The 12,401-nt window shown below is 31.8% G+C and overlaps 1 protein-coding gene across 1 annotated transcript in view; it reads left to right on the forward strand.

Annotated features, from left to right (window-relative positions):
• LOC117171777 (RING finger protein 17) overlaps positions 1 to 12,401 on the forward strand; it is a 585,549-nt gene that overhangs the window by 532,928 nt on the left and 40,220 nt on the right. Inside the window, exons 6-16 of the mRNA XM_033359386.1 lie at positions 2,044 to 2,265; positions 2,962 to 3,089; positions 3,224 to 3,369; positions 3,564 to 3,674; positions 3,943 to 4,095; positions 4,172 to 4,445; positions 6,172 to 6,322; positions 6,448 to 6,561; positions 6,644 to 6,746; positions 8,177 to 8,346; positions 8,439 to 8,683. Of these exons, the coding sequence (XP_033215277.1) occupies positions 2,044 to 2,265; positions 2,962 to 3,089; positions 3,224 to 3,369; positions 3,564 to 3,674; positions 3,943 to 4,095; positions 4,172 to 4,445; positions 6,172 to 6,322; positions 6,448 to 6,561; positions 6,644 to 6,746; positions 8,177 to 8,346; positions 8,439 to 8,683 (1,817 nt within the window). The remainder of the gene's footprint in view (positions 1 to 2,043; positions 2,266 to 2,961; positions 3,090 to 3,223; positions 3,370 to 3,563; positions 3,675 to 3,942; positions 4,096 to 4,171; positions 4,446 to 6,171; positions 6,323 to 6,447; positions 6,562 to 6,643; positions 6,747 to 8,176; positions 8,347 to 8,438; positions 8,684 to 12,401) is intronic.

A 12,401-nucleotide genomic window follows, 5' to 3' on the forward strand; every position in this document is an offset into this window, starting at 1 on the left:
TGCCAATTAGCACAAATGGTAAGTTCCGACAGTGCCTACAAGTGTGCCTACTGGCCGCTAAATGGCAATACCGGTTTCATATGTATACACCTGGTAAATAATATTATATTGAAACTACTGAAAAATTTAGGAGTTCTTCAGAATTGGACAGTTTTGAGTTTGACGTAATTATTATTGAACAATATGCAATTAAGACTTCAGTATTCGACCATTAAAAAATTAAGCATTTAAAATTAAATAATTAAAAATAAGATGCCTAAGAGATTAATCATTTTTACATTCAAAGACTTCAAAGTGGAACAATTTAAAATCAAGCAATCATAACTGAGGTGTACAATGTATATTTTAAGGATGTCTACTGAACGAAAACCCCGTGAAATCGCTGGGAGCTAAAATAAACCCGAGAATTAGCCGAATATGTGATATTATTTTAATAATCGTGATAACAAGACAGATAAATTTGAAGGTCTACTGTTTAAAATTGTTATTAGAATCATAAAAAAGTTATTTATCAGATTTCAAAAATTTTTTAACTATTTAAAGCATTCTTTAAGCTCTGAATAAATGGTATTTTCTCAGAGAAATATTAATATAATTAATTATTATGGTATTCTACTTGGTTTCGCCTGACCATTTTAATTTGTAACCCTTCATAATTAAAAAAAAATTAAATAAAGATTTTTAAAATAAACTTTATGTCGTATTTTCCAAATTTAGACATATTATTTATTCTGGAAAATGTTCAGACGTTTATGGGAAATATAGCAGATACAATTTTAAAGGTTTAATTATTTTCATAGGTGAAGTTAAAGCAAGACCTGTTGTTTTTTACAAGCATGTTTTTCCTTACACTAATGGGTCAATAATTCATAGATATATCATTTTCAATTGCTTTGATATTATCGATTAATTATTCATTAATTATTGAAGAGTGATTACAAAAAACATGCAAAAACCGAAGTCTCGTCTTAAAGAAGTTCGGGATAAGTAGTCAAATATTTTTCAAACGTTTGGCGATTCATATCCCTTTCTTGCTTTCTTCAGCTCTGCCAATTTTCCGGGGCGACTATAGATTCCTTGTAAAAATTAACTTTATTTCTATGTGAATATCGCATTACCCGTTTTATAAACATATATATTATAATTAAACTCTTATAAGAAAAGATGAAAAATCGTTTTTTTTTGTACAAACATATTTTGATCATTGATATATTGATTGATAATTGTGATAATAATTACATACACATTTTATGTGTTAATATATACGACTCTTACCCTTCACTTGCAATTTAAAACATATTTTTATTACTTTTTATTATTTCACATTATTTCATTATTAATGTTGTTATTTTACATCTTCACAATAAGGATTCAAGAGGATCTATGACCTACACGTTGCCAGTATATTATTTTTCGAATCAATTTTTTAAAAATTGTAATTGAACATCATTAGCCATTTATTGATCCTTCCCTAAATTAATAGAGTTTGAAATTGGACCATTTTAGATTTAACCCTTTAAGTCGTTTCAAATTGTAAGTATTCATATTTTACCAATCTTTAATTTAAATTGTTCCAAAACGAATAATTTTCAAATGCAAATATGGAAAATTCGTCCATTTCCTATTTGAATAATTCAAAACTGTCAAATCTCATATCGAAAGTCTTGAAAGCTGAGCAATTTTTAGGGCTTCATTTTTTCATGTTTGAGCCTGTCAATTTTTATTAATTTTTTTTAATACTTTGAGTTTTGTTCAAAATGAAACAAAATCAAGCGATAAGTGCTCAATTCAGAATAATTTCAATTTAATTCAATTCCGCATTATTGACTCAACGTATTTCCATGATGTGTAACTACGACATGCATGGAAAAATGTAATCCAGCTTGTTGTAAAAAATGAAAAATAAATTAATACAAAGTCTAATTTGTCTTTTTATTGTTAGAAAATATCCAGAGAGTCTTTTTAAAATATGATTTCGTTTAATATTTTACTTAAGTTGAAAGTGAAATATTGATATTTAATCGATTTATTTGTCTTTTTCAGAAACTGAGCAACACTTTGATCTTCCCCGAGCAACTACGGAACAACGGATCGATAGAAGCTAGTGTTAATCGGCATTTTGCACAACTTCATGGTGTCCTTCAAAACTTAGAAAAGGAAATCTTGGATAGAATGCAGGATCAGCGTCGTAATTTACGACAGAATTTAGACAATATAAGACTGAAATTGGAAAGCCATGAAGAAGTATTACGGGATGGCTTACTGGTAAGTATTTAAAAAATATTTATAGGAATATATTGTGGTATGTATGTATTAAGATATTTTTAGAACAGTAAAAATAATTGTTTAAATAATTTAGTACTGTATTTCTGATTTGCGAAAGAGAAATACTGGTATCACCGATTTTTTATAAACTTTTCCACTTGTGAAGAAAGTAAGAAAAGAAAATTACCAAGTATTTTTGCTCGATAAAATTGTCTGCACAGAGTTATCTAATTCTTTTTATTTTTTATATTTATTGAAATTTTCGCAAATCTGTTTTTAAGCTTTAATAAATAATTAAATGTAGGTTCATTATTTACTCGCACTCTTGATTAGTGATTTATTCTGAAAAGTTGCATATGTGTTAGTTATATTTTCCATTCATTTTTTTAATTTGACTTATTTTTTCATTTTTATGTGCGTATGTGCGCTTTTTACCCAAATTTCATTCCATTCTGTGTATATTTTTAGGGTTGCGTAGCCCTGAACAGAAAGCATTATATTTTGGTCAGGTGTGCGTCCGTCGTAAATTTTTCCAACGAGGAGAAGTGAGGGAAAGACTTAGGGTAGAGCGCGTACAGAGACGTAACAAAAACTTATGTCAAATATGTAATTTTCTAAAATAAATTACTGAAGAGGGGATATATCTGTGAAATTGCATATCTTATATTTCCTCATATTTGATTCATTGGGTTACAGACAGCTGCTTCAGTAAAAGATTACCTGACTCAAATTGACCTATCAAAAGTTATTAAAAAACTCGATATTATGGCTGGTGTGCCTTGCCACCTAGTAAAAGATGGAGAAGAATCTCATGAAAAGCTCAAGTAAGGAGTTGACGATAATAGAACAAATTTTACAAATTCTTGTTTGAATTATTTAATTTAGAAACTTTTGCAGTGACTTTGAAATTACGTTAGAATTTTTTAGTTTTCTTTATTAAGTTATTGTATTTTCCCAGATTTGAAGTCGACAACTCAGTGATTGAACGTTTGAAAAATCACTGCTCTATTAATGTACCACCGGTTGCCTCATTCACTTTATCTGATAGTGAAAACCTGCCCCCAGACTATAATTTGGAGCCCCTGGTTCCACAAGAACTTCCAAGTAAGTTTTCTGAGTTATTGTTTAAATCAGAATAAAGGCACAAGAGTAATGAATAAGAATAAGTAGGAATCTTTAAGCAGTCAAGTATATTTGAATGTTTTTAAACTCCTTACTCACATTTCTGAATTTTCTGTACCTGTGTTTCTTAAAACAAGAAAAAACCAGTGCTCAATTTTGTTTCTCTGTGTCGTAAGGTCCATGGGAGACTCTAATCAGGGTCACAAATGTGTCACCTACCCCTTCAATAGCTACTTCAATAGGTACTGTCACATCCTACCAGTCCGATGTCGGCTTCCTCACAAAAGGTACCGTTTTCGTTAATCCATATACACTGGAACCTCGATTTATGCAATTCAACTGATGGAACATATGCTTTGAGAGTGCGCCCTTTTTCGGTCATGTGGCTGCCCGCGTCGCGAATCTGGAGGCTATAAGTTCCAGAAATGCACAAAACCAGTTTACTTAAATTGAGGTTACAGTGCAATATGTTTGTCAATTTTTTATATTTCTCAAAACTGTTTCAAAGGATCCCGATAAAATTTAATTTTTAAATTAATTTTCAATCAACGATAGGAAGCACTGAACTTGTCAGACTAACACACATTGACGACCCTTCTTCGTTCTACGTACACCCGGTAATACAGCTTAGAGAGATTGACGACTTTCATCGAAGCATAGAAGAGTATGCATTGAAGAACAATAAGTTGCCTTCGGAAATTTATAAAGGTAAGTTTTTTTTGCAAGTGAATTATACATCTTTTTTAGTCGCTTTCTTTCTAGTTTCATCTTTTCTTCCTTTCAGGGAAATTGTACATCGTGAAATACGAACAATTCTGGTACCGCGGACGTGTTACGGACAGTTACAAAACTGGCCTAGGTCAAGAGTTGTATGTTATAAACTATGTGGACTACGGTAACACGAAAGCGGTTCCCATCGAAGATATGCGGGACATGTCACCTTTATTTGCCACCCAGTGTGCTTTGGCCCTCCATTGTCGCTTACACGATATCTCGCCAAAAGGAGGAAAGTGGAGCCGTGAAGCTGTTGGAGCGATGAATAACATGATCGATCAGAAGTATGTGCAAAAATTTAATTTTTTTAGGTTCATATAACAATACGTGCACGATTTCTTCCTTACCGAAATTGTTTTTGTAACAAAATACGTTCAAACGAATTGAAAATATCGCCTTAAAAAGTTGGCAAATTGTCAGGGCTGACACACAGTTACTTAAGTCACTGTTAGTCACTCTTTTAAGAAAAAGTCACTATAGCGAATTTTTTGTAATGAAAGGGCCAATGTAATCATTTTAATCCATCTCATTTTAGATGTTCCCTAAAAAAATGTATTTAATCGATACGTTTGAAATCTATAATAATCTGTGATTATATAAAATGTTGCTTAATACCAATCAGACTTCTCACTATTTTCCCTATTCTTTAACCTTTTTTTTTTAAAGAATTCCTCTTTTCTTCTATTTTCAAGAAACTACCACTTTTTTTGCTCAAATGGGAACTAAGCTAATAGAACTCAATCGGGAAATCCAACTATTTTTGGTTAAAAGTTCCTTCTTTTCAGTTGAAAAGTCTGCTTTTTTATTTTTTGTTCAGAATTCAGTTTTTTGGTTAAAAATGTGATTATTCACAATATAATTTAGTTTTTAATTGAAAATTTAACTATTTTATTGAAAAGTCATATTTGTTGGTCGAAAATGCAACAGTTTTGATGGAAATTGGTCTTTTAGATTGAAAATTCATCTTTTCTGGTAGAAGTCATCTGTTTAGGTTGAAATTATCTTTGTGCTGAAAATTGCGCTGTCTTGTAAATAATTCTTGTTTTTGTCTTAAAACTTCAACTGTTAAGCTGAAAATGCAACTGTTTTTGGTTTGAAATTTCGATCATTTGGTTGAAAATTTAACTTATTGGTTAAAAAGTTACCTATTTTTATTTCTTCTCTTTTGCTTGAAAGTGCAACTATCTGGTACTAATACAACTGTTTGTTTGAAATTTCAGCTATTTGGTTAATCTTTCATTTTTCTTGGTTGAAAATTTATCTTTTCTGGGTTAAAAGTACAATTTTTTCTTAAAATTTGGACTTTGTAGCTTAGAAACGTAACTATTTTTTAAAAGTTCATCTTTTCGGCTGAAAATGCAGCCATTTGTTTGAAAATTACCTTTTTTGTTTAAAATTGCTCTTTTTGAAATTAAAAATCAAAGGTTTTTGAACCAATTCAATTCCTTAGCTGAGGAACTTAACTGGTTTGAAGGAAATGTATCTCCTATTGAATAAAATTAATCTTTCTTGGTCGAAATTGAAGTTCTTTGTTGAAAATTCATCCTTTTCTGCCAAACATGTCTTCTTTTTCGGTTAAAAATACAACTGTTTGGTTGCTCGGTAATAATTATTGATTGAGAATTCAACTATTTTGTTAAAAATTAATGTTGTTTAAAAATCTATCTTTTTCTAGTAGAATCTTCTATTTGGCCCCATCGCAGTCACCCGTCCGCCTACAAGCTAGAATCTTAAACTGCTTGAATGAAAATTACACTATATTGTTGACAATTTGTTTTTTTTTTCAATAGAAAATTTATCTTCTTGGTTTAAAATGCATTTATTTCGTTGAAAATTAATAATCTGTTTTAATTGATGATTCAACAAGCGCCAAGGAATATTTGTATGGTCCTTTCGGGAAATACAAAAAAATACACAAATTTGCAGGACATTGCTTTAAGATGAATTTTCCATTTTTATAATACGTTTAATATAAAGTTATTCTTGAAATATTTCTTCTCTCTGCTTTAGGGACATGGCATTAACAATGCACGTCCACGAAGTTCTCGATGATGGGTGGAGCGTTGATATTGTCAAAAACACCACCGATAAACTAACGTCTTTTAGAGATAGTCTCATATTTATGGGATACGGTAGCTTTGTAACATCACAAAAGCTTATGGTAAGTCTGTACCAACAGAAACTCTTTAAAAGAAATGTTTTTTAAAAGAAAGCAAAGAACAATCATGAATATTAAATTAATAATATTAAATTTGATATTAAATTTGTTAAATTATAAAAAAACAGAAGCTGAACCCCAATGCCGTGAGGAAATACTTCTATGGGGAAATTAAACTCTCGAAATACTTAACAGTTATGTGTACTCACATCGACTCGCCAGATTGCGTATACGTTGTAAGAGTAAGTCGCACTGTAAATTCTATTCGTCCAATAAATAATATTTGAAATAGAGAGCCTCGAAAAATATACAAACCTTTTTCAGACATCTAAAAACTACGAACAGATGGAACGAATGACAGCCGAAATGACCAGAGAGTACAAGAAAGGCAAATCGAAAAAACTGATTATATACTCTCCAGAAATCGGTAAATTTTACTTATTTTAATTTTCCTATTTTTAAAATATGTCACTAATACTAGTATTATCTTAAAAATATTTTCTCGCTTTTTCGGTGCTTAAACACCGAAATATATACCTGAAAATGTTCCGTACGTCGAATTATGAAAATTTACGGAGAATACTTTAAATTCATCTATTCCTTGTATCCATCTTGACGTTTTAAAGAAAAGTCTTTCAAATAATTTAAAATTTAATTATTAAAAACTTAATTGGTTTACATTTTAATAGTACTATTTTAAATTCTACGCGTTAATAGTTGAGTAAATTTAATTTTAAAACATTTGGTTTGAGATGATCAAAATTAAATTATTTAAAATTCAAAGCATTTGCAGTTTACTTACATTGGAATTAAAAGCGTTCAATTGAATAATTTAAGAATAACATTTAAACTTGAATAATTATATATGCGATGATTAAAAATTGTTCAGTTTCAAGTTTAAATTGTTGATAATTGTACAATCTACAAACGAAAGCTTTAATAGTTGAAATTTTTTTTAATGAAAACATACAAAATTAAATATATTCATAATGAGAATTTTAAAATAAACCATTAATAATTAATAATAATAAATTCGAATTTCGATGGAGTTTAAATTAAACAATGGAACCGAAAATTGTATCTCAGCTATGAACTTTTTGCATTTGAAAATAATGCAGGGTGATGAATTCAAAATTTTAGGAAGAAATATCTTTAAAAAGTGGACTCATTTCATAAGATTTTTTTCTTACCTTAAAATACTTAAAATCTCTTTTAACTGTTTTCATTTTATGTGATTTTTAGTGATAATTTTCTCTTTCCTTAAAATTATAATTTTTCTGGAATGGGATTTTCAGAGCGAGATGTAGAATTTTATTTTAAATTTACCTGAACAAATTTACTAAAGTCCTGGAATGTTGAAATCAAATTCTTTTGCAACTCTGATATAAGGAATTCAATGAAAACGATTTATAACAAATTTCATCAAATACTAAAAAAATAACAAAATAGCACTTCTATAAGTTAAGTTTCGAATGCCAATAAAAATATTTTATAGATTCGAAAAACTTTTATAGAATGACAAATCATCAATAGAATTTTATGGCATTTTCAATTTTGGTATGCCTTATAAATTAAAAAAAACTCAATTTTTCTAGCAATGTTTAAGTCTTACGTCGTAACTTCATTTTATTTTTACAAATACAATTTGCAAATCCAAAAGATTTCGTGCTGCAAAAGAGGTAATTAAATTGTATGTGAATCTTTTAATCTGAATTCATAAAATATCACTATGTTTCAAAATGTGTGAAATTTTTGACGCTATTTTTGACCCGGCAAGTGAATCCAAGCCCCGCAATATTTAAAAAATCAAAGAACATAATTTTCTTAAAATAATAACATTTGATTTATATTTTACAGGTATGGCTTGTGCTGCGCCACTTAACAAAGCCTGGTATCGAGGCATAATTGTTGATATACCTGCTGAAAAATTAGTCGAGGTGTTTTACGTTGACACTGGATACAAGCGCAGCATGTACTTTGATCAAATTCGAAAAATGCAACAAAAGTATATGAACTTCGCAACTCAAGTAAGAATAACCCCTTTAACCTTTCACAACACAAAAAATTATTTCTTTCGGACTTCAGGAAGTAAATCAATTTTATTTTGTTTTTAAAATAGGCCATAAAAATCAAGTTAAAGGACGTGGCCCCTCTGCCGTCCGATCGCGGAAAGTGGAGTGCTAATGCGATTAATTTCATGGAGTCACAAATAGGCGAGGGTAAAGTAAAAGCTATCGCTTTCAATGAGATTGAAAACACCAATGGGTTCTGCAAATCTTACAGCGCTTGTTTGTACATGATGGATGATACGAACTTCAATGCTCTCTTAGTTGACGTTGGTCATGCAATCAGCACTGGAGAGAGGTAATTTTTATTTATAACTAATTAAGCGTAAGATAGGGTTGCTTAAAGACCTGGGTCACCTGGAAAATGACCTGGCGAATTTTAAATTTTCGAATTTATTTTTTTGCGAATAAAAATAATATTATTCAATATGACTCCACATGATACCACCACATGATACAATGCAATTTGGAAGAAGTCCGATTTCAACTTTCTCTATATGTTAAGTTCAGTTGATAGCTTTTTCAATTATGATATACAGTTTATAATGCGTAATTCTTTTACTTTATAAGTTTTCCATTTTAGGCCTTTATTTTTAAGTGACAATTTTTTATCAAACTACTTTTGAAATGTAGTATTAAAAACTTTAACAATTAAGAATTAAGAGTGGTTGAAAATGACAATTTACGATAGAAAACGTTTTTAAATTATCAAATGTGAATTTCAATTAATTATTGATTTTCTAAATTGAACTGTACTTTAAGTATTAAAAGTGACCAATAATTCATTTTACTTATTTCACGTTAAAAATTGAACTGTTTCAATTCGGAAGTCTAAGTAATTAAACAAATGTAAACGTCCAATTGAAACTTTATAAACTATTTTCAATTTTTAAGTAACTTCACAGAAATAGATTCACAATTAAACGCTTTTATTGAATATCAAATTCTATTTGAATATTGTTGTCCAAAATATATCCATTTTTAACTCATTCAACTTAAAATTTTTTAAATAAGAAAAATAATTTATTAATTATTTAGAAAAATTTGATTTAAGTTTAAAACGAGCAATTAGGAATAAAATATTCAAAACTGAATTAGCTGAAATAGAAAGCTTTGACTCGTTAGAATTTTCAGAGAGCTACATCTAAACTTAGAACCTTACAATTTTAATTGTTCTATTACATTTTTTAAAATTTGTAAGTGAAATTGTTAAATTGTTCTGTATAAATAACAATTGAACACTGACTAATCAAACAAAATTCGAAAACGCCTAAGAAATATATAGAAGTTTTGAAAAGGTTCAAAATTAATTCAAAACTTGAAGTGATTTTAAATAACTCATAACAAAATTTAGAATTTGCAAATTTTTTACAACAAATTTAGAAGCTATTTAAGAATTGCGAAAGTCTGATGAGAATAAGAAAATTTTCTTGAGATTTCTGGGGAAATAGGAAATAATTTTAAAGAGAATGTTGGAAAATATTTCCAGAGATTTCCAAAATTGTCAAAAAAGTATGTGAAAGATTTTAATAAATTTGTTATTTATTTTACATGATTTGTTACGTAAAAATTCAAATCCTTTTAAAAGATATTTAGAAGTTTTAAAAAATAATTTAAAAATTGAAAAGATTTTAAATAAAATGTAAACAAACTGTACATTTCCGAATGTTTGAAATAACATTTTTAAGCTTTTTAAGGAATTTGAAAGATTTTAAAATAATAAAATATTTCCTCGATATGTAATAGCATATTAGTAAGAATGTAAGAGGGGGCGCTGCGATCGCAACGAGTGAGTTGCAGCTTGGCGTCGGTCCGTAATTTGTTGCTTTGCTTGACGGTTATCTTTGATCCAGAAACGCGCGTTGTGCTGGAGATGTTTTCTAAGTGTCTTCTGAACGCGAGGAGATAATAATTTGTGCGGGGACTGTTTTTCTTCTCTTAGTAACGGAGTGATTTTGGAAGTAACTTGCCCCCAAGGTTAGGAATATGGCGGACAGCGAGGTTGAGGACAGTGGGGAGGGAAGAGGGGAAGGAATCCTTCCCGCCAACGAAGCAGAGCGCTTTACAAATGATTACACGGGAGTTCCGCTAGCTGGATCAATGGGTCTAGCGCTAGCGGCAGATGAGAACCCTGAAGATGCGGAAGGTAGTTCAGTGGTGAATCTATGGGAAGAAACTGGAGCTCAAACAAAAAAGAATAGAGGGCGCCCCAGGAAGCGTGAAGAGGGACAGGGGAAAATAATTAATTATTTTTTGAGAAGTGGGAACGCGAAAGATGATAAAACACAGGTCTTTGAAGCAAGGGAAAGACTGAGTAGAACTCCTCCAAGGTACTATGGAAGCGCAATTTGTGCGAAGGAGACAGGGGATATGCTCGAAAGTGAGAACGACCAGGATAGCATCTGTAGTACCAAAGAAGAGGAGGGGCCCGTGTCAAAGGGCCACCATAGGGGAAAAGATGCCTCAGAAGAATCGGAAGAATTCGCAGATGCGGAGACCAGTAGGGAATGTCTTGACTGCGGTAAGTGCCAAGAAAAATGGAGGGAGGTGCTGAATGAGAGTGAGGGTAGACTAAAAAAGTGATGGGCTCGCGAGTTAAAACAATTGGACAACAAGTGCCGGGACGCAATGACCGGCAAACTACAGCCGGTGGTGGGAACTGATGCAACTGAGAGCGCTAATGAACTAGCCACTGGACTCTACTGAAAAACTGGACGTTTTACAGAAAAAAGTAGACAGCTTGCAAACTTAGATGGTGGCCTTGAAGAATTGGATGGCTGAAGGTTTTCAGGAAGTGTCAAATAAACTATTTGAGTGCGCAAAGTTGGTGGAAAAGGGCGAAAGTGATCAGTCTCAAGTTTTGGCAACGGACACTAGAGGAGGAGCTGACGCTATCGAAAAACTAGTCGACGAGAGAACTGCATCAAGCGAGCCACAAACAAAGGAGTTTCGAACTCCAACATTTTGACATATCCACTGGAAGGGCTATCTTTTATCAAAAATACTCCGGAAAAACTAAAAAAAGGGGTATGGGCCTACGAAAAAAAGATGAGGGAAAAAAGCAGGAATGATATTGTAGTGAGGGGGCTGGCCGAACAAACGGGTGTGGAAGCTCTGGATTTTTGTTCTTTGGTAAAGAAGCAAACTGGCCTGAGTATTACCGTGACTTCTGCGACTGGACTGGCTGAAGGTGGTGTACTGTTTTCGCTGGCGAATCACATGCAAAAAGATCGCTGATGACAAGAGACAAATTAGGATATCTAAAGAGAGCATCGATCGTGGTCACAGATGATTTCACTTGGAGGCAGAAGGACGTAAACGAATGGTTAAATGCCCTAGCAACCGTGGCGACAAGTCAAGACAGATCAGTGCATGTTCAGCACTTCCAGAAAAAGATCTGGGTTGACGGAAACTGGTATCAGTGGAGAGAGGAGTCAACGACTCTAGAAAAAATGGATGCTGAAGGAAGAAGAACGCGAGCGGGTACAGGTAACATGGGCAGCGAGACAAATAACGTAAATAATAATGGTAATATTAGCTGATTATTGTACGGGGGTGAGGGCAATGGTTTCATTAAGGCTACCTGTTGGAATATTGCGTGGTTAAAAGGGAACAAAATAAAAAGGGTTTGGAATGATGTTAAAAAATTTGAAATTATTATATTGCTCGAAACCTGGGTAGTTAAATATAAACAGGGAGCCTTGAGGAATGAACTGAATAAAATAGGCGGCGAATATAGATGGGAGCATAGGGAAGCATTAAAAAAGAATAAAAAAGGAAGGGCAAGGGGGGAATATTGGTAGGCGTCAAGAGAAATTTTGGGGAAGGAATTAGGATTGAGACTTGGGCGAATGGCGCAGTTGTCTCAGTTATAAGATTATTCAATGGCAAAAAGTGTAGAATAATTGCGAGTTACAATAATTGTGGGTCCGGATGCAATAAGGGCACATAAAATTTTTTCGTGCGAAAACGAAGTCCCCTGGAGGCTTTAGAAAAAATTTTCGAATTTTAATTTT

This window comes from Belonocnema kinseyi, chromosome 4, assembly GCF_010883055.1.
Source record: "Belonocnema kinseyi isolate 2016_QV_RU_SX_M_011 chromosome 4, B_treatae_v1, whole genome shotgun sequence".
Lineage (NCBI taxonomy): Eukaryota > Metazoa > Arthropoda > Insecta > Hymenoptera > Cynipidae > Belonocnema > Belonocnema kinseyi.